Consider the following 23926-nt stretch of genomic DNA (forward strand, 5'->3'; position numbering starts at 1 on the left):
GAGCTATATGGGAAAAAAAAATGGGGTAGCATCAATTACAGAATAATCCTTTGAAAGAACTTTCAAAAATAGTCAAATATTTGGCCGCTTCATAAAACGAGTATTAGAAGACCAACATTGTAGCTACTGCAGAAAGCAAGACGAGAAAAAGATTTGAATTACCTTCTGGCTGGAGGGAATGCCTTTGAGATAAGGTGAGCTCAATACCTGCAAAACACGGCACAGAAGGGCTCCATCTTCTCTGACCGCCCACCCTTTGGCGGGATGCAGAAAATCTTCAGCAGCAACCGACACAGCGTCAGTTCGGCCGCATACGGGCCTTTGTGGCGGAGTCTTCGCAGGAATTTGATTAGCGAAGCCCTGAGACCTTCAGCGATGAACGCGTTTGGGGAGGTGAGGGAATGGGGCATCGGCCGCCTGGTGGAATACCTGAGGAATGAAGCGGCTCGGAAAGGGGGAGCGGTGAGCGTCGCGGATCAGTTCCGAAACGCTTGCATCAATCCAGAAGATGTTGAACACTTTTTTTATGGAGGCACCTTTTACCAAGCAGGTCTAAAGACGGATACAAGGCCTCTGTAGAGGTTAGCAGGTACTACCTAGATACCAGGGTTCCCCTTACCTGTGCTTTATTCTGTAAATGGCACTCCCAACTACAGGAAGGCTTCATAAAACGAGTATTAGAAGACCAAAATTGTAGCTACTGCAGAAAGCAAGACGGGAAAAAGATTTGAATTACCTTCTGGCTGGAGGGAATGCCTTTGAGATAAGGTGAGCTCAATACCTGCAAAACACGGCACATAAGGGCTCCATCTTCTCTAACCGCCCACCCTTTGGCGGGATGCAGAAAATCTTCAGCAGCAACCGACACAGCATCAGTTCGGCCGCATACGGGCCTCTGTGGCGGAGTCTTCGCAGGAATTTGATTAGCGAAGCCCTGAGACCTTCAGCGATGAACGCGTTTGGGGAGGTGAGGGAATGGGGCATCGGCCGCCTGGTGGAATACCTGAGGAATGAAGCGGCTCCTAAGAAAACGGCACGAATTTAGCAGCAGAACCGTCTTCATCAATATCCATGAATACACGACGCAGCTCGCTTGCAGAACTCTTTGGTTATCCCCGCTCTTTTCCCGATGCCACGTGTCGGCGTGAGATTACAGAACTTTGCAGTTATACTCACTCTGTTCCCGATGCAACGTGTCAGCATGAGAAAGAAAGGGACGACGAAAGTCTGTTTCAATAGGAAGACCTATCGGCCTAAAAAAAAAAAAAAAAAAAAAAAATAAAACCTATTAACCAAACAAAAAAGAAAACTGCAAATAAAAAAAATAATGTAATATAAATAAACATATAATGATCACCATATTATATTTAATATATAAAATATAAATATTATTACAATTTCAAAGAACATTATTTATGAAGATATATAATCATTTAAATATCCAAATTGTAATTATTAATATAGTTCACCATAGTAAAATTAACATAGTAAAACGTTTTTTCCAAATATATATTCTTTCTGAATTGTGAAACATGTAAATATCTAAAAAACAAAATATCTAAAAAACAAAATAAACTAACAAACAAAATAATAAACATAATTATTAATTGATGGTGCCATATTGCATCACACATATCCCATCAATCATCCTCCATGCCCATTTATAAATTCAATCGGGTTAACACTAAAAGACTTGCGATAAAGACCAACCTCTGATATTCCGATAATGTGTGGCTCCCATTTATAAAATTACATCAGGGCTAGTACATATCAGAGGTTTCATTTATGAGCACACTTAAAAGAAATTGTGATAATACCAACCTCCGATATTCCGATAACGTCTCGATCCGATATGATTTTTCAACATAATTTAATGAGGATTTCGGGTCACCTCCTAGAAAGAAAGAGAAATTTGGCTCTAAGAGGAAAGTTTTCTCACACTATTGTAAATGATCTCCTCAAAGGATGAGATGTTTCTCAAAGGACTGCATTTTTAATGAAGCTTTGGTATTGCTTTTTAATCTCCTCAAAGGATGAGATGTTTCTCAAAGCACTGCATTTTTAATGAAGCTTTGGTATTGCTTTTTAAAATTTTTGATTTCAGTTTATTATTGTGCCGGATACAAATGTATATATTGCTATCAAAGTTTATTTAACTGATCTTGATTTATTTTCTTAGTGTATTGTTTTTGTGATATTATACACTTACAATATTTCTACTAAAGCTCTGCAGCTCAAGAGGGAATTAAGGTCAAGTTGACTCCATCAAAATGGAGATGTTATGAACATTACTCTTTAGTGTTCATTTACAGACTTATTTTACTTTTCACTTTCATTAATTAAATGAGTTATTTCTTTTGATTATTGAAAATCACATAATGAATTCAACTCTTTAATAGAATCCAAATAAGCCTTTCTAATTTTACTTTAATAATTATGTATTGAAGTAAATTGGATATGCATATGAATATTTTAATAAATTGCAAATTATAAACTATTTTGGATTCTGCAAATTTATTTCTAATTCTAGATTCATTCATAATAGCAGTCTTTTCCCCATGATTTAATTAATTTGCTCTTGGATTGGAAAAAGATGATTCTATTCCAATTCAAGATAGGTTTTGCTTTCTTTGCATTATAGAATATTTTTGAGTCTGCATTTTAGTTTTGAATCAGTCCTCTCTTAACGAGCTAAACTCATTTACTGTGGTTTCGATTAAGCCTTTAATTTAATCAAACCTTTATATTGATCTATAATTTAATTTTTATCATTAATAAATCAATAAAAGGAAATGTAAATTTATTGTATATTAATTTTATTTTATTTTTATATAATGTAACCCACACTCTTCGTAAAGTTTAATTTTCTTTATAATATTTAATTAGTTTATTTTATTTTTGTAGCTAATTTAACAGAATTAAGGATTGACTTTATTATTAATCTACAAGCTTAATTTAACTAGACTAGTTAAGTAGATAATAATAATAATAATAATAACCAGATTTAACTTTAGTATTATATTAACTTTATCTTAGGACTTACTTTTTCTATTATAATAATATATATAGTATTATTGTATTATTATGGTGTAGTAATGGAATTAGCATTATAGTTACAGTTTATGTGTTATATTTAGAATATTAATTAATAGTTGGTTAATGTTTCATCATAGGATTATATAATAGTAAAGTATTAATTCATAGTTAAATATATATTAAGTAATACTAAGTATATAGGCATAACATAAGAACATATACTAACATATTAGCATCTAATATAACATTAGTATTAAGATAATAAGTAGAAATATATTCTAATAATAACATAATTAGATATATATACATATTAATGATCACTAATATAGAGAATTTATATTAACTTATATTAATGACTAACATATCACTAATATTAGGATAACATTATGAGATATTCAATATAGTGATATTAGGACTAATAATTAGTGTTAAGTTGATATAGTAACGTATAGGTTAGTATAATACATCTAGGCTAGAATAACGCTTAACTTGACATAGGATAACTCTAGGTGTGGTTTAGCTGAGCCATTAATTGGCTTAAAGGTCATTCTCTTTCTTGATCAGCAAGAAGAATTAATCTGATGTCCCTACCTATTGGTAATTAAAGAAACATCTTAAACTGATAACAATAAGGAAAAGGTAATTGGACCTAGTTAAACCAGTCGAAACCACCATTTCAACAGAAAATTAGTTGTTCTAAGGCCCAGACTGCGTGGTCTCCCTTATAGTGTTGTAGGTAAAGAATTTCAATACTTCAACACATTCATCAACTATATGTGCACTCCATTGTGCCCTTAAATGTCAAACCCTCCGCGAATCATCTGAATCCATCACAACAACCTCTTCATCTTCCGCAACTAGGCAGCGTTGCTCCATTAAATCCTACCCCCAATACTTAAAATTTTAAGTTGTCATATTTTTCTCTTGAAAATACAATAAGTTTTCCTCCACCATCAAAACTTTCATCTAGAGAGGGATTTCCTTTAGCAATCTTCTGCGCAACACATATTTGAATACAATTTCAACTTTGGAGAAAGATAAGTGATATTCTGTAACAAATTCAATAATATAGCTCACTATAGTTGCTTGTACCAAAAAATCAACCACTCATTAGGGAAATTTTGAGGTCTAAAATGGGCCTCCGAGGAAAAATGTACAACTAAAATAAACTTTATAAAAACCAATAGGATTCAAGATGATGATATCAACCATGGGGATGATTCACCAGTTTTGGAGAAAAAAGCAAAAAGTTAAAAAAAAATAACAAAACTACTTTTTCAACTCGTATTTTCAACTTAGCTCCCTAAGGTTTTACTCAAATTTCAAGTGGGATTACTCGTTAGATGAAAAAATGAATTCCTCATCCAGGGAGTACCCATGTTCCATACTTCCGATGGACCCTGCTACACGAAAAAAAGAGAAATATATGAAAACGTGATTGCAATCACGATTTTCATGTATTTCTCATTTTTTGTGTAGCAAGATCCATCAAAAGTATGAAACATGGGTACTCCTTGGATGAGGAATCAAATTATGCATCCAATGAGTATTTCCACTCGAAATTTGAGTAACTCCATAGGGGGATAAGTTAAAAATACAAGTTTAAAAATTTATTTTTTTTGTTTTCCCTCTAAAATTTGATGATGTAATCTAATCTTATTTTATTATTTCCACTATTATTTTATAATTTCCTAAGGAGGGCCATTTTAGACCTCAAAATTCCCCTAATTCTAGTCAACTCCGTATCTAGCTTATGTAACTTAGTTAAATCAACAATGGTCCAAGTATGAGGATACCTAATCCAATTTCGAGCTCCCCCTTTAATTTGCAGCTGACGTAGCCAGTTATGGAGTTCCTTAGGGAACTTACACCATAATATTTCATATTGTCCGCGGGTAGGATCTGCTTACAAAACCTCCTCTTCTACCCACTTTAGGTTCTTTTGGCGTAACTGATCTTGTTGGAAAATAAAGCAACCGATTTGCTCATGCAACCAATCTTGAAGATCGCATCTAAGGATCTTGGTTACCATGATCCAAATCCCTTCAAAATACTTAGGGTCCTAACAATGGAATCATTGGTTGGCTTAAAATTTAAACAGACTCTAGACCCTGGGTTCAGACACAGGGTGCCAACAAAATAGTCTGTCGTAGTCTAGCAATCTGCCGACATTTTCACCTATCTTAGTAAAAAAGAGAGGCGTCTCACCCGAGGCGTGAAAAGACTTAATAAGATAAAGGATCACAATGTGGCATCAATTAATAGAGCAACAAATAACCCATTATAGACAATCATCTCATAAGTTTCACACTTGTAGATATAACATAATTAAAGAAGAAGAAGTTCGCAACATAATAGAAATCACAAAGAACATTCTAAGTTAAGATTCAAAATTTTTAAAGGGGTTGCAAAATCCAACATAATTCAAATGCATAGATAATTCCCACAATTCCTTTTCATTATCAACCTAATCATTACATCATAAAAGGCACTTCATTATGAGTGAGGGTATGGATCACTACTAGATCAGAATACAATACATATTAAATAGAAAGATCATATAGTAAGAGTTCCTTCAGTCATCACAACGAAAATATTTTGACATATCTCCTTGAATCTCTCTCTTTCCATCTTTCCTTCAACTTTTATATAGTTTCTTCACTTGATCCTTCTCACTTGATCTAGTCCACTTTAATAAAATCTAGGGTTTTGATCCTTATCGCCTTTGATTCTTTCAAGATCCAGTGTTCTTATCCTTCTTTTGCAGCCTTTGCAAATTCCAATGTTACTGTCTGTTATTTTCTCTTGCCACTTATTTCCAAATAGTTCTCAGCATCTAGTTATTTTGGCCATTCCTTTTCCTTTTTCTAGCGATCTCTTTCACAACCATTTTATGACCAAAATGGGGGTTTTTTGCCTTTGGGTTTCCACCTAACATCTTGTGTCCCCTTTTTTGATGATTTGTTGATGATGTTTATTGTGTTAATCATTAATGTGCTCATGGTTTATTTATGCTTATGCATGGTTCTCATGGTTATACATTTTCTGTTGCTTGTAAACTAATGCATGATTGCGTAATTTTTTAAAAAGGGAAAAATTGGTATAATGACACAATACTAATTCAACCCTCTCCCCCTCCCCCCTCTCAATATTGTTCATTGCTTCCGTCAAGTAGTACCAGAGGCTCAACTTTGCAACGAAATATAATGAAAATATGCATGTAATATTCATAAATGCAAGCAAGCAGAGCAAGTAGTATGGGCAAGTAGGTGGAGTCGACAGTAAATATAAACAAGTATTGTAGGATGTACAAAGATCTATAGTTGGAGTCATATGATATTTGTAGGTACCATATGTAAAAGAGAATGGTGAGCTACTTCAAATTGGAATTCTTTCTCGTCCCTAAGTAGCAAAAGAATTCACCACAACCAAAGCTTTATATTTTGAATGCCCACTACTAAGATGTAAGTTTAATTAATAGGCTATACATGAATGCATGAGGTCCATAACAATAGAATCCTATTGTACAAAAATGATAGCATTTATTTTATTGAATTATGATGATATCGAGAAAATTGTTAACTTTCTTTCTTTTGTTAATTGCCATGGTGTATATAAAAATTATTAATAAAAGAAATTTCTATAAAAATAATGACAAGTAGAACATGTTATGAAAAATATCCTTACCCTTCAATTGAAGAAACTCAAAAAATCTTCCTTTCAAATTTGAAAAGTAATGTTTTGTTTTAATTTTTATTTGCATGGGAAATAATTTTATGTCCTTCTATGATAGGCTAGATAGTTGTCGAAGGGTAATGAAAACCTCAATTTTGAACCCTGGTTGAGAGGATATATTAAATATGTCTACGAGCTATGAGAAATCCATTGGTTTGAATGGCTCTACATGGGAATAAATGGATGATAAGACACTCTACCGCTCTCACATATGGGATCCCAATTTTATGACCTTTGTTTTTATGAATGTCGAAAGTTGGAAGATTGAATATTGAGAGATACTCCAACACCGATGGAATGCTCTCAAAATGTAGGTTCAAGATGTTTCCAGCTCTCCCCTAGTTTCTAGCATGGTTCTTCGTCAGGATCACAAAAGCTTGGCCTCCCTTGCTTTTAATGGTCCCACACTTAAGTTTCAAAATTCTATAATTAAGAATGGATAACTTGGCTACACAAACACTGACAATAATGGAGTTAAATTAATAAATTAATGTCATAATTTAAATATTTTTTTCAAAAACTAGCTGTTTAATATAGTTGTTACTTAATAATATTTGTTTTTAATATATTAATAAATTAATATCATAATTTAAATATTATTGTTCCAATATAATCGTTACTTGAAATTATGGTCTCTACATTGCTCTCTATTTAAGCCTGTGCCATAGTCTGCCTCTTCATTTGGTCTTGATGATGAACCACACTTGTTGGTTCGAAGCACGTGAGCCAAAAATTTCCCTTGTGTGATTTCTATCGAAAGACTTTTCTTAACAATGGAGTTATTAATTGAACATTGACACATGAATTAGATACAAAATGATGAAATTGATAGTCTGAGAAATCAATAGGAGGTGTTACAACAAGAAGAAGCTCACCTTGCGCCATCCATAGTCTCATTAGTGAACTCAATCCACTCTCCCCCTGCCACCCTGCCATATCTAAATTTCTACAACCAATCTAAACAAAAAATCTACTCTAGCTATTTTCCATTATTTCCATATAATATAAAGTTTGCTATATAATCAAAATTTAATATGTTTTTGGGTGTTTTTTTCATGGATTATATTTTCAAAACTCTTTACTATTTTGTAATCTAATTTTGAGTTAGAAAAATAGTTGTTTTTTTTGTCAAGTTGTTTTGTCCTCTAGAAATAATTACACGCTTAACCTTTGGCTTAAGAAACTACGACCCAAGATCATCTACGCTGTTATTTGTGTCATCTAGAGATGATTACATGCTTAACTTTTGGATTGAGAAACTATGACCCAAAGACATCTAAGCCATCAAAATCATTTGGGGATCACAATTAGCTTGGGTCACACCAACTTTTAACATAACTACATTTTTTCCTACAAAGTTTCACTGGTGTTCTTTACATCACGAAGTGACTTAGTAATACACCCATCATCATTTATTCTACGCCCAATAAACAAATTAAAAAAAAAAAAAATTAAATTCAATATTTACTTTAAAAAAATTCTATGAAGATCAAAATTTTATATGTTTTGTTCATCTATTATACTTTCAAAACTCATATTGAGCTAGAAAAATAGTAAACTGCCACTGTTATCTTGAATAATTTAATATATATATATATATAAAAATCTTGGTATGTTTTATGGAAAAATTTTGCTAATTACTTTATTAATCATTGTTAAAAAAATAAAATTAAATAAATATCCCTACGTGACCATTTAAATTCTACCGTGATGTGAGTACAACCACCAAACTCTTTGTTTCTTTCATTTTAATTATGATATAAATGACGCATTTCATGGTTTAAGTGGCGTGAAAAGGGATATTGTTTTAATCTAATAATTACTTTCAGCTGTGATTTGCATGACTTAACACAACTTTCCCTAGAGTACCTTTGCTCGAAAGTCTATGTATAGGCAAAGCTTAAGGTTATCATATTATTTGCCTATGTTCCATTTTAATAATAAATTTCTTTAGCGTGTCTCAATGGTTGAAGAGCCTGAAAATGTTCGACAGTCAATAAAAGGTTTTTAATAATAAATTTCTTTAGCGTGTCTCAATGGTTGAAGAGCCTGAAAATGTTCGACAGTCAATAAAAGGTTTTGGTTCTCTTTGCGATTTTAAATTGCAATTTTTTATAATGATTTTGGAATTTTTTTATAAATAAGTGATTTTTTTTAAATAAATTGAAATTTATTGGTAATCATTAATTTTGGCAAGTATTTAAAATAAAAAGTTATTTTTTCATTATTTTGATTGTAGTTTTCAAAGGTTTTCAAAACTTTCGTGGAGAGGAGAGAAGTTAATTAGGAAAGTTAATGGTTTGAATTTATTATGTTTGTTAATTTTTTGAAATATTCCAAAATAAAAAGTTATTTTTTCATTATTTTGATTGTAGTTTTCAAAGTTTTTCAAAACTTTCGTGGAGAGGATAGAAGTTAATTAGGAAAGTTAATGGTTTGAATTTATTATGTTTGTTAATTTTTTGAAATATTCCAAATTTACAATTGATTTTTTTTTTTTTAATTGTGAAGTGAAATTATGTATTGTTTGTTTTCACAAATTTATATTCACAACATAAGAAGTGTATTATCTGTTTTCATAAATTTACATTCATAGCATAAGAATTTTGTGTCAACCTCACACTAGGGAAACTAGACCAAACAAAGAACTTCAAATGTTCCAAAATGACAAATGAAAAGATGAATTTTTTGACTCCTAGATGCAAGACATCGAAGATATATATGTTTCGACACAAAGGTCCTTTTTCAGGGATCTAAGACAAGAAAACTAAAAATAAAGAGGCAGATAAGCATGCATGCTTATTTTCTTGAATCAATTGCTTCGACAAGGATGGGCTCCTTGTTGTTCACACGGAGCACACAGGATCAGAAGGAGGTTCCATTTTCCATTCAATTCTCCCAAACCAACAATCCATAACTATAAGAGGTCATTGCATTTGATTTAGAGGCAAGATGATGTCTTCTTTGATCTCATTTTGATCTATTAGCACTCTCCCCAAGATAAAATTGAGGTTCCGATAGATGTCAATTGTGTACATGTATTGATTATATCTTCCCCTTGCCTGGCCAACACTAGGAACCCAATTTTCCACCTTAGCAAACACCTCGATGTTTGTATGATTGTGCTATTCATTGAAGAGTTTGCTTTCCACTTAAGTAATCTCTTATTGAATTGGTTGGGGGCTCAAATCCTAGTAGCAAGTCGTTGAGATCTTAGCTCGGGTTTGAGCTATGGAGTTTCTTCTCTCTTGGTAGTATGTTTCTCCTTCCCTGACTCTAGCTCTTTTTCTTGGCATGACAATAAATGAAAAAGATAAGAGGTATGTGACAAGCTTGAATGGTCTAGCAAGAGTGGAGGATCCTTAACGCAACCCTTTACCCTTACTAAGACTTACTAGTGGTGGAGCCATCCCAAGGCATGAGACAACTATAAGAGAAAAGCATGGACTATATTGAGGGTTAGGAATAAAAACATATAGCTAGATAGACTCAACATTCCTAGGCTCAAAAGGTCCACCTAGTTCACGGGGGCCACGGGGGGAGGGGTGAGACAACACTGTGTTGCTAGTTTGCACTAGTGAGAAGTATGAAGTGCTTCATCCTTGTAGAGAAAATTAAACATCCAAAGAACCAGAGTCCTGAGAGGGATGATGCCAACCATAGCCTAGGAAGAGGAAACAATTTGGCTAGCCCAACTTTTCCCTCCTGATTATGAGGGTGGCAGTCCGACTTGCCTAACTAAAAAGCCTTGGAACCAAACAGAGTAATAAGCGCTTATTATGAGCTGTAGAGAAAAGAAAAAAATGGAAATCTCGATAAATAAAAATTGAAATCAAATTGTAAAAAAAAAATTAATATTATTACCATCCATACCAATATTTTCTAAAAATATTCCTACCAAACCTCATACCAAATTTCAATTGAATAACCATTAATAATGAATCATTAAAAGTTAGATGATTTTAATAATGGATCATTAAAAGTTAGATGACTGATAAAATTGTCGATGAAAATGGGATGATTAATAAAATGGTCAATGAAAGATCATTGAATGATGGATAAAATTGTCCCTGCCATCTAAAACCATGAAAAATATATCGTTAGCGATATGAAGCCACGGCAAATTCCTTGAAATTCCCCTTGCAAATAACCATGCTAAACCATGAATGTGGTGCATGGCTCACAATTGCGTAACTTGTGCAAAGCTTAAATGAACTCCTAAGAAAGCGTGCCATGGGCTAGTGGAAAATTTATAATCAAGTTATACCCACCAAAAATAGAGAACAGAAAAGACGAGAGCTTAAACCTTCGCACATAATTCTAAAAGTGGGAGATCCATCTTTAATAATGGTTAAAAGAACATACTTTATCAGGTTGATCTATGTAAGGTCAAGTATTATTTAATATGAGAGAAGCTACTGCCTTGTCCACATGAAAGGCCAAGATAGGAGTCATTGCAAAGGTTGAGGAGAGTACTGAGATATGAAAGAGCATATTTTATCATTCATTTCTCCTTCAAAGAATTTCAAAAATTTTAACTGCACTGAAAAAAATAGCAGAGTACGTTGAAAAATAAAGCCGGCCCTTGCTCAGTAAGTCTGTCATAATGAGCAAAAGTGGACTTTCAAAGTCATATGGAGCTCCACAAAATACGATTTATACTATTTTGCTTTCTTTCTTGCATTATAGAATATTTTTGCATCTGCGTTTTAGTTTTGAATCAATCCTCTCTTAATGAGCTAAACTCATTTACTGTGGTTTCGATTAAGCCTTTAACTTAATCAAACCTTTATATTGATCTATTATTTAATTTTTATCATTAATAGATCAATAAAAGGAAATGTAAATTAATAGTATATTTATTTTATTTTATTTTATTTTTAGATTATGTAACCCACACTCTTCATAAAGTTTCATTTTCTTTATAATATTTAATTAGTTTATTTATTTTTGTAAGTAATTTAACGGAATTAGAGATTGACTTTATTATTAGAAGCTTGATTTAACTAGACTAGTTAAGTAAATAATAATAATAATAATAACCAGATTTAACTTTAGTATTATATTGACTCTATCTTAGGACTTACCTTTTCTATTATAATAATTTATATAGTATTATTGTATTATTATGGTAGTAGTAATGGAATTAACATTATAGTTACAGTTTATGTGTTATATTTAGAATATTAACTAATAGTTGGTTAATGTTTCATCATAGGATTATATAATAGTAAATTATTAATTCGTAGTTAAATATATATCAAGTAATACTAAGCATATAGGCATAACATAAGAACATATACTAACATATTAGCATCTAATATAACATTAGTATTCAGATAATAGTAGAAATATATTCTAATAATAACATAATTAGATATATATACATATTAATGATCAGAGGATTTATATTAACTTATATTAATGACTAACATATCACTAATATTTGGATAACATTATGAGATATTCAATATAGTGATATTAGGACTAATAATTAGTGTTAAGTTGATATAGCAATGCATAGGTTAGTATGATACATCTAGACTAGAATAACACTTAACTTGACATATGATAACTCTAGGTGTGGTTTAGCTGAGCCATTAATTGGCTTAAGGGTCATTCTCTTTCCTGATCAGCAAGAAGAATTAATCTGATGTCCCTGCCTATTGGTAACTAAAAAAACATCTTAAACCGATAGAAATAAGGAAAAGGTAATTGGACCTAGTGAAACTAGTCGAAACCACCATTTTAATAGAAAAGTAGTTGTTCTAAGGTCCAGACTGGGTGCTCTCCCTTATAGTGTTGTAGGTAGAGAATTTCGATACTTCAACACATTCATCAATTATATGTGCACTCCTTTATGCCCTTAAATGTCAAACCCTCCGCAAATCATCTGAATCCATCACAAAAACATCTTCATCTTCCACAACTAGGCAGCGTTGCTCCACTAAATCCTACCCCCAATACTTAAAATTTTAAGTTGTCGTATTTTTCTCTTGAAAATACAATAAGTTTTCCTCCACCATCAAAACCTTAATCTAGAGAGGGATTTCCTTTAGCAATCTTCTGCGCAACCCATCTGAATACAATTTCAACTTTGGAGAAAGATAATTTATATTATGCAACAAATTCAATAATATAGCTCTCTATAGTTGCTTGTACCAAAAAATCAACCACTCATTAGGGAAATTTTGAGGTCTAAAATGGGCCTCCTAGGAAAAATGTACAACTAAAATAAAATCTATACAAATCAATAGGATTCAAGATGATGATGTCAACCATGGGGATGATTCACCATTTTTGGAGTAAAAAAGTAAAAAGTTTAAAAAATAATAAAACTACTTTTTCAACTCATATTTTCAACTTAGCTCCCTAAGATTTTACTCAAATTTCGAGTGGGAGTACTCATTGGCTGAAAAAATGAATTCCTCATCCAAGGAGTACCCATGTTCCATACTTTTGATGGACCCTACTACACGAAAAAAAGAGAAATACAGGAAAAAACATGATTGCAATCACGATTTTCATGTATTTCTCATTTTTTGTGTAGCAAGATCCATCAAAAGTATGAAACACGGGTACTCCTTGGATGAGGAATCAAATTATGCATTCAATGAGTGTTTCCACTTGAAATTTGAGTAACCCCATAGGGAGATAAGTTAAAAATACAAGTTTAAAAATTTATTTTTTCTGTTTTACCTCTAAAATTTGATGATGTAATGTAATCTTATTTTATTATTTCCACTATTATTTTATAATTTCCTTAGGAGGCCCATTTTAGACCTCAAAAGTCCCCTAATGCTAGTCAACTCCGTATCTAGCTTATGTAACTTAGTTAAATCAACAATGGTCCAAGTATGAGGAGACCTAATCCAATTTCGAGCTCCCCCTTTAATTTGCAGTCGACGTAGCCAGTTATGGAGTTCCTCAGGGAACTTACACCATAATATTTCATATTGGTCACGGGCAAGATCTGCTTACACAACCTCCTCTTTTACCCACTTTAGGTTCTTCTGGCGTAACTAATCTTGTTGGAAAATAAAGTGACCGATTTGCTCATGCCACCAATCTTGAAGATCGCATCTAAGGATCCTGAGTACCATGATCCAAATCCCTTCAAAATACTTAGGGTCCTAATAATGGAATCATTGGTTTGCTTAAAATTTAAACAGATTCTAGACCCTGGGTTCAGACACAAGGTGCTAACAAAATAGTCCATCGTAGTCTAGAAATCCGCCGACATTTTCACCTCTCTTAGTAAAAAAGAGAGGTGTCTCACCCGAGGTGTGAAAATACTTAATAAGATAAAGGATCACAGTGTGGCATTGCTTAATAGCGCAACAAATAACCCATTACATATGATCATCTCATAAGTTTTGCACTTGTAGACATAACATACTTAAAGAGGAAGAAGTTCACAACATAATAGAAATCACAAAGAACATTATAACTTAAGATTCAAATTTTTTAAAGGGGCTGCAAAATCCAACATAATTCAAATGCACAGATAATTCCTGCAATTCCTTTTCATTGTCAAGCTAATCATTACATCATAAAAGGCACTTCATTATGAGTGAGGGTGTGGATCACTACTAGATCAGAATATAATACATATTAAATAGAAAGATCAAATATAGCAAGAGTTCCTTCAGTCATCACAATGACAACATTTCAACATATCTCCTTGAATCTCTCTCTTTCCATCTTTCCTTCATCTTTTATATATTTTCTTCACTTGATCCTGCTCGCTTGATCTGGTCCACTTTAATAAAATCTGGGGTTTTGATCCTTATCGCCTTTGTTTCTTTCAAGATCCAACGTTCCTATCCTTATTTTGCAGCCTCTACAAATTCCAATGTAACTGTCTGTTATTTTCTCTTGCCACTTATTTCCAATAGTTCTCAACATCTGGTTATTTTGGCCATTCCTTTTCCTTTTTCTAGCGATCTCCTGCACAACCATTTTATGACCAAAATGGGGGTTTTTTGCCTTTGGGTTTCCACCTAACATCTTGTGTCCCCTTTTTTGATGATTTGTTGATGATGTTTATTGTGTTAATCATTAATATTCTCATGGTTTATTTATGCTTATGCATGTTTCTCATGGTGATACATTTTTTGTTGCTTGTAAACTAATGCATGATTGCGTAATTTTTTAAAAAGGGAAAAATTGGTATAATGACACAATACTAATTCAACCCTCTCCCCCTCCCCCCTCTCAGTATCGTTCATTGCTTCCGTCAAGTAGTATCAGAGGCTCAACTTTCCAATGAAATATAATGAAAATATGCATGTAATATTCATAAATGCAAGCAAGCAGAGCAAGTAGTATAGGCAAGTAGGTGGAGTCGATGGTAAATATAAACAAGTATTGTAGGATGTACAAAGATCTATAGTTGGAGTCATATGATATTTGTAGGTACCATATGTAAAAGAGAATGGTGAGCTACTTCAAATTGGAATTATTTCTCGTCTCTAAGTAGCAAAAGAATTCACCACAACCAAAGCTTTATATTTTGAATCCCCACTACTAAGATGTAAGTTTAATAAATAGGCTATACATGAATGCATGAGGTCCATAACAATAGAATCCTATTGTACAAAAATGATAACATTTATTTTATTGAATTATGATGATATCGGGAAAATTGTTAACATTCTTTCTTTTGTTAATTGCCATGGTGTATATAAAAATTATTAATAAAAAAAATTCCTATAAAAATAATGACAAGTAAAACATGTTTTGAAAAATCTCCTTACCCTTCAATTGAAGAAACTCAAAAAAATCTTTCTTTCTAATTTGAAAAGTAATGTCTTGTTTTAATTTTTATTTGCATGGGAAATAATTTTATGTCCTTCTATGATAGGCTAGATAGTTGTCGAAGGGTAATGACAACTTCAATTTTGAACCCTGGTTGAGAGGATATATTAAATATGTCTAAGAGCTATGAGAAATCCATTGGTTTGAATGGCTCTACATGGGAATAAATGGATGATAAGACACTCTACCGCCCTCACATATGGGCTCCCATTTTTATGACCTTTGTTTTTATGAATATCGAAAGTTGGAAGATTGAATATTGAGAGATACTCCAACACCGATGGAATGCTCTCAAAATGTAGGTTCAAGATGTTTCCAGCTCTCCCCTAGTTTCTAGCATGGTTCTTCGTCAGGATCACGAAAGCTTGGCCTCCCTTGTTTTTAATGGTCCCACACTTAAGTTTCAGAATTCTATAATTAATAATGGATAACTTGGCTACACAAATACTGACAACAATGGAGTTAAATTAATATCATAATTATTTTTTTTTTTTTCAAAAACTAGTCGTTTAATATAGTCGTTACTTAATAATATTTTTTTAATAAATTAATATCATAATTTAAATATTATTGTTCCAATATAATCGTTACTTGAAATTATGGTCTCTACATTGCTCTCTATTTAAGCCTGTGCCACAGTCTGCCTCTTCATTTGGTCTTGATGATGAACCACACTTGTTGGTTCAAAACACGTCAGCCAAAAATTTCTCTTGTGTGATTTCTACCGAAAGACTTTTCTTAATAATGGAGTTATTAATTGAACACTGACACATGAATTAGAGACAAAATGATGAAATTGATAGTCTGAGAAATCAATAGGAGGTGTTACAAGAAGAAGAAGCTCACCCTGCGCCATCCATAGTCTCATTAGTGAACTCAATCCACTCTGCCCCTGGCACCCTGCGATATCTAAATTTCTACAACCAATCTAAACAAAAAATCTACTCTACCTATTTTCCATGATTTCCATATAATATAAGGTCTGCCATATAATCAAAATTTTATATGTTTTTGGGTGTTTTTTTCATGGATTATATTTTCAAAACTCTTTACTATTTTGTAATCTAATTTTGAGTTAGAAAAATAGTTGGTTTTTTTTGTCAAGTTTTTTGTGTCCTCTATAAATAATTACACGCTTAACCTTTGGCTTAAGAAACCATGACCCACGAACATCTAAGCCGTTGTTTGTGTCCTCTAGAAATAATTACATGCTTAACCTTTGGCTTAAGAAACCACGACCCAAGATCATCTAAGTCGTTGTTTGTGTCATCTAGAGATGACTACATGCTTAACATTTGGCTTGAGAAAGCACGACCCAAAGGCATCTAAGCCATCAAAATCACTTTGGGATCACACTCAGCTTGGGTCACACCAACTTTTAACATGACTAGATTTTTTCCTATAGAGTTTCAAACCGATGATCTTCACATCACGAAATGACTTAATAGTACACGCATCATCATCTATTCTATGCCCAATAGACAAATTAAAAAAATAATTAAATTCAGTATTTACATTAAATAACTATAAAAAAATTCTATGAAGATCAAAATTTTATATGTTTAGTTCATCTATTATACTTTCAAAACTCATATTGAGCTACAAAAATAGTAAACTGCGGCTGTTATCTTGAATAATTTAAAAAAAATAAAAAATATATATATCTCAGTACTGATATGTAATCTTGGTATGTTTTATGGACAAATTTTTCTAATTACTTTATTAATCATTGTTAAAAAAATAAAATTAAATAAATATCTCTATTATTTGCCTGTGTTCCATTTTAATAATAAATTTCTTTAGGGTGTCTCAATGGTTGAAGAGCCTGAAAAATGTTTGACAGTCAATTAAAGGTTTTGGTTCTCTTTGCAATTTTAAATTGGAATTTTTTATAATGATTTTGGAATTTTTTTATAAATAAGTGTATTTTCAAATAAATTGAAATTTATTGGTAGTCATTAATTTTGGCAAGTATTTAAAATAAAAAGTTATTTTTCATTACTTTGATTGTAGTTTTCAAAGTTTTTCAAACTTTTCATGGAGAGGAGGGAAGTTAACTCTTTGACTTTATTATGTTTGTCAATTTTTTGAAATATTCCAAATTTATAATTGAGTTATTTTTTTATTGTGAGGTGAAATTATGTATTGTTTGTTTTCACAAATTTATATTCACAACATAAGAAGTGTATTATCTGTTTTCATAAATTTACTGTCATAGCATAAGAATTTTGTGCCAACCTAACACTAGGGAAACTAGACCAAACAAAGAACTTCAAATGTTTCAAAATGACAAATGAAATGATGAATTTTTTGACTCCAAGATGCAAGACATCGAAGATATATATGTTTGTATGCAAAGGTCCTTTTTTAGGGATCTAAGACAAGAAAACTAAAAGTAAAGAGGTAGATAAGCATGCATGCTTATTTTCTTGAATCAATTGCTTCGACAAGGATGGGCTCCTTGTTGTTTGCACGGAGCACGCAGGATCAGAAGGAGGTTCCATTTTCCATTCAATTCTCCCAAGCCAATAGTCCATAGCTATAAGAGGTCATTGCATTTGATTTAGAGGCAAGATGATGTCTTCTTTGATCTCATTTTGATCTATTAGCACTCTCCCCAAGATAAAATTGAGGTTCCGATAGATGCCAATTGTGTACATGTATTGATTATATCTTCCCCTTGCCTGGCCAACGCTAGGAACCCAATTTTCCACCTTAGCAAACACCCCAATGTTTGTATGATTGTGCTATTCATTGAAGAGTTTGCTTTCCACCTAAGTAATCTCTTCTTGAATCAGTTGGGGGCTCAAATCCTAGTAGCAAGTTGTTGAGCTCTTAGCTCAAGTTTGAGCTATGGAGTTTCTTCTCTCTTGGTAGTATGTTTCTCCTTGCCTAACTCTAGCTCTTTTTCTTGGCATGACAATAAACGAAAACGATAAGAGGTATGTGACAAGCTTGAATGGTCTAGCAAGAGTGGAGGATCCTTAACGCAACCCCTTACCCTTACTAAGACTTACTAGTGGTGGAGCCATCCCAAGGCATGAGACAACTATAAGAGAAAAACATGGACTATGTTAGGGGCTAGGAATAAAAACATATAGCCAGATAGACTCAACATTCCTAGGCTCAAAAGGTCCACCTAGTTCACGGGGGCCACGGGCGGAGGGGTGAGACAACACTGTCTTGCTAGTTTTGACTAGTGAGAAGTATGAAGTGCTTCATACTTGTAGAGAAAATTAAACATCCAAAGAACCAGAGTCCTGAGAGGGATGATGCCAACCATAGCCTAGGAAGAGGAAACAATTTGGCTAGCCCAACTTTTCCCTCCCGTTTGTGAGAGTGGCAGTCCGAGTTGCTTAACTAAAAATCCTTGGAACCAAACAGAGTAATAAGTGCTTGTTACAAGCTGTAGAGAAATGAAAAAAATGAAAATCTAGATAAATAAAAATTGAAATCAAATTGTAAAAAAAACTTAATATTATTACCATCCATACCAATATTTCCTAAAAATATTCCTATCAAACCTCGCCATACCAAACCTCATACCAAATTTCAATTGAATAACCATTAATAATGGATCATTAAAAATTGGATGATTTTAATAATAAATCATTAAAAGTTGGATGATTGATAAAATTGTCCCTGCCGTCTAAAACCATGAAAAATATGTCGTTAGCCATATGAAACCACCGCAAATCCCTTGAAATTCCCTGGGTGCAAATAACCATGCTAAACCATGAATGTGGTGCATGGCTCACAATTGCGTAACTTGTGGAAAGCTTAAATGAACTCCTAAGGAAGCGTGCCATGTGCTAGTAAGAAGCTCTACCCTTTTTCCAGCTTAGTGAGGGGAAATTTATAATCAAGTCATACCCACCAAAAATAGAGAACAGAAAAAACAAGAGCCTAACCCTTCGCACATAATTCTAAAAGTGGGAGATCCATCCCCATATATTTACTTTAATAATGGTTAAAAGTCATACTTTATCAGGTTGATCTATGCAAGGTCAAGTATTATTTATTATGAGAGAAGCTACTGCCTTGTCCACATGAAAGGCCAAGATAGGAGTCATTGCAAAGGTTGAGGAGAAGTACTAAGATATGAAAGAGCATATTTTATCATTCATTTCTCCTTCAAAGAATTTCAAAAATTTTAACTGCACTAAAAAAAATAGCAGAGTACGTTGAAAAATAAAGCCGGCAGGGCTCAGTAAGTCTGTCCGGCAGTGCTCAGTAAGTCTGTCATGATGAGCAAAAGTGGACTTTCAAAGTCATATGGAGCTCCACAAAATACGATTTATACGTTTTTATTTAATATTAATGCAGAAGTACCGCATATTCATTATTGAACAATAGATGGGATACAGGTTGTTAATCTGTCTACCATTTTGTTCATGGGGAGTTTGCATACTTGGCCTTGTAATCCTTCCAAAGCTCATCAACAGATTTACCAGTGAGATCATTGAAGAATCCCACGTCCCATCCATCGCGCAGTTTCGAATTCATCTTGGCAACAAAACCAGAGGCAACGGTGTCGCAATACTGGAGAAAGTAGGCAGTCACATCGTAGCCATGGTCCCACTTATCACCGCTTCCAGGCTTAACCCAGTGCGATGGGGCGAAGCCCGCAGTGAGGCGAACATAATCCGCAATGCCTTCGATCAGCCCTGACGGCGCACCGCCTTTGCCGTCCCACTGCCAGCCGTGGGTCATCTCGTGGTACAGAACGGCTGTGATCTCCCTCTTTACGTCGCCCTGGTAATTGGCAACGTACTCGGCGCTCAAGTTCAGGGTTTAGGTAAACTCAAAACTTCAAACTCTATATCTCGCCATTTTAGATTCTTACCACACTGATACGCAGGTTCTTCAGATCTCTAATACTCTTCATAGGCGGGCGGAGATTTTGAGGACAAAGTACTCAACGACGCAAAGTGGTTAAACGTCAACGACGCAAAGTGGTTAAACGTCTTTGCTTTGAATTGGAATTTTGTGGTGGTGGAAAATAATAAGACACTTTTTTTCTCAAATTCGATGTTTACCCATACTTTTATATAAAGTGCTAAGTAGAATAAGTTTTTATTAAATGCACTTTCTTTTCTCCGCTAGAAGAACCTAACCCTTCTATTTTTAATATTTAATTTTGTACAGATTTATGCATCCATATCTTAAATATTAATTTTAATTTTTTTTTTAATCTAAATTTAAATTTATTTTTTTTTAATCTAAATTTAAATTTAAATTAATATTTTTAGTCAACATATTATTATAAATTTCAAATATGATTAACAATTGTTTTTTAATCAAAATATTATTATTTGATTTTTACAATCAATGTTGCTTCGGTACACTAAAAACAAAAGACAAAGTATTATTCTGAAGAGTTTTTATTCCACCCTATTGCTCTATACTCAAAATATTAAAATTTTAAGCAGATATTATATTAGTTATTGTTTAAAGAGGTACTCTAGTATTTCTTTAGCAGTGAAAGTGCATTGACTTTGTATTATTTTATTTTATTTTGTCTAATTTTAACTAAAGTTTAGGGAAAATGTTGAATATTTCTATTTTATGTAAATTTAAAAACAATTTTTTACTTTCATGGAAATCTTATTTCTAATTTTTAATTGTCTCAACAAGCTCATATGAAACATAATTCCCCTGGTGGAGGGTGTTTTACAATTTTTTACTTTCATGGAAATCATGGAAATCTTATTTCTAATTTTTAATTCCCTCAACAAGCTCATATACACATAATTCCCTTGGTGGAGGGTGTTTTATTTTTGGTATTTGTCAATATTTGATAAATCATTTTAAAATAAAGAAAAACAATTTTTTACTTTCATGGAAATCTTATTTCTAATTTTTAATTGTCTCAACAAGCTCATATGAGACATAATTCCCCTGGTGGAGAGTGTTTTACAATTTTTTACTTTCATGGAAATCTTATTTCTAATTTTTAATTCTCTCAACAATTTCATATAGACATAATTCCCCTGGTGGAGAGTGTTTTATTTTTGGTATTTGTCAATCTTTGATAAATAATTTTAAAATAAAGATTTTTTTTTTTTTTACTTTCATGGAAATCTTATTTCTAATTTTTAATTGTCTTAACAAGCTCATATGAGACATAATTCCCCTGGTGGAGGTTGTTTTACAATTTTTTATTTTCATGGAAATCTTATTTTTAATTTTTAATTCTCTCAACAAGCTCATATAGACATAATTCCCTTGGTGGAGGGTGTTTTATTTTTTATATTTGTCATAAATAATTTTAAAATAAAGAAAGCTAATTTATGGTCATTCTGGTGGTGAGTGCTCAGACACTAAAACTGTCATTGCTCTACCTAATGTTGTAGGTCATTTGGGTAGGCAAGAGAGAGGTCACTAAAACTGTCAGTGCTCTACCCAATGTTGTACGTCATTTGAGTAGACAAGGGAGAGGTCATTTACGTATGTAAGAGAGGGCTAGGGGGACATATCATTAATACATTGTGTAGAGTTAAAAAGAAAAATATCAATATGAATTGTCATTTTCACATTAAGTACTTTGACAAATGCACTGCTACCATTATTTGCCCACTGTCACAAGTCTCTTACATAAATAAAAAATGTGCATAACATTGATACATTATGCAAAGTGGAAAGATACAAAAAAAACAAACAAACAAAACAAAAAAACAAAACTTTTAAACTTCTTTTGTACCTCCACACTCTATGCAATGTATTAAAATTTTAGATTTATAATTTCATCATGCACTATGGCTTTATTGATTTTTTTCAACGTATGGTAAACAAAATATACATCTCTTTGTTCCAATTGGAGAATTCCACATACATTGCAGTCCAAAAAGCTTGGTGACGGCTTCTAATCAAGACCGGTGGTTGTTTACCCTGTACAAACACTATGAATTTCCACCCTATGCTGGTTGCATCCTCTATCTTCTCAACATTACGATTCTACTTTTTCTAGGCCATGTTTTGAATCTTTTAGAGTTTAATCATCGAATCCACCCTTGCAAAGTGCAGATAAAAAAAAGACAAAAATTGCACTTGGACTAATTTATATATAATTATCTATAAACATATAAATATTTGTAAATAACGTTTTCCAATACAATTATGATAAACTTTCATTTATAACAATCTCAATTTAAAGAGTCTCGGAACTAACCCAATTAATAGCTGCAACTTCCATTTATCATGTCAATGTAATTTATTTATGTTCCGATATATTATATAAAGTGTGGCAAGTTGTTTTATGGCATTAATCCTTCACAAGTAGATTTACAATAACCTCCTTTGTTTTACTCTATTTTGCTGTGCGTAAAATTTATGTTTTAATTAAGTCCATGTGTGGTTGCGATATCCTTGCTGCAACCTATTTCTAAGCTAGTTGACTTTGCCGTAACCGATTTCTGAGCTCAATGGGTTAAATATTGGTAGTGTAAAAACAAGTATTTTTACTAGCAATTAAAATTTGTTTTGAGGGCAGAATTTTTGAAGTATATTTACGACCAGGTAGAAAGTTTTTTTCTTTCAGTCAGAAATGGCAACATTAAGCACAAGCTTCACTAATACTCAGATACCTCTACTTCAGTTTAATGGAAAAAATTATGATTATTGGGCTATTACAATGAAGGCCCTGTTTCGTCTCAAGACATTTGGAATTTGGTGGAGAATGGATTTCGAGAACCAACAACATACAATGTTTTGCCTCAAGCATAAATGTATTTGTTAAGGGACAGCAGGAAGAAGGATTCAAAAGCTCGGTTCTATATTTTCCAAGCAGTTCATGAAAGTATTTTCCCAAGGGTTGTAGTAGCGATGAAGTCCAAGAAAGCATGGGACACCCTCTAGACAGTATTTTCCCAAGGGTTGCAGTAGCGATGAAGTCCAAGAAAGCATGGGACACCCTCTAGACAGCCTACCAAAGCATGGTAAAAGTCAAGACAACAAAGCTATGAATGCTAAGGAGATATTTTGAAACACTTTTTATGAAAGAGTTTGAGAATGTAGACTCGTTTTTTACACATGTAATTGGGTTGGTTACACAAATTAGGTGTCATGGTGAGACACTTGAAGAAAGGAGAATAGTTGAGAGAGTTATGAGAAGTTTGCGAACAAGGTTTGATGTCATTGTTGTGGTCATGGAAGAGACAAGGGATCTCTCATAGTTCTCAGTGGATGAGCTTCATGCATCATTGATTTCTCATGAAAATAGACTGAATAGAGCAATAAGCTCCTCATTGGAGCATGCCCTCAAGACACAAGTTTCCTTTGGTCAAGGTCAAGGTAGAGGAAGATCATATGCTAGAGGAAGAGGAAGAAGCCCACA

At 32.9% G+C, this 23926-nt stretch overlaps 1 protein-coding gene across 1 annotated transcript; it reads right to left on the reverse strand.

Moving 5' to 3' along the window:
- Positions 1–19983: 19983 nt before the first annotated feature.
- Positions 19984–20479, reverse strand: LOC149216504 (uncharacterized). The gene is made up of 2 exons (XM_089389979.1): positions 20438–20479; positions 19984–20346 (listed from the first exon to the last, which is right to left on the reverse strand). Exons 1-2 carry the CDS (start codon positions 20477–20479, stop codon positions 19984–19986), a joined length of 405 nt encoding a protein of 134 aa, XP_089246105.1.
- Positions 20480–23926: the final 3447 nt, after the last annotated feature.

The sequence above is a fragment of the Pinus tabuliformis genome, chromosome 1_1, assembly GCF_031772625.1.
Source record: "Pinus tabuliformis cultivar Carrire ecotype Pingquan chromosome 1_1, CPIR1, whole genome shotgun sequence".
Classification (NCBI taxonomy): domain Eukaryota; kingdom Viridiplantae; phylum Streptophyta; class Pinopsida; order Pinales; family Pinaceae; genus Pinus; species Pinus tabuliformis.

Coding starts and splice junctions, on each gene's coding strand:
- LOC149216504 (XM_089389979.1), bottom strand. CDS start 20,479: ATGAAGAGTATTAGAGATCTGAAGAACCTGCGTATCAGTGTG. Junction 20,347..20,437: donor AGAACCTGCGTATCAGTGTG/GTAAGAATCTAA, acceptor GCCAATTACCAG/GGCGACGTAAAGAGGGAGAT.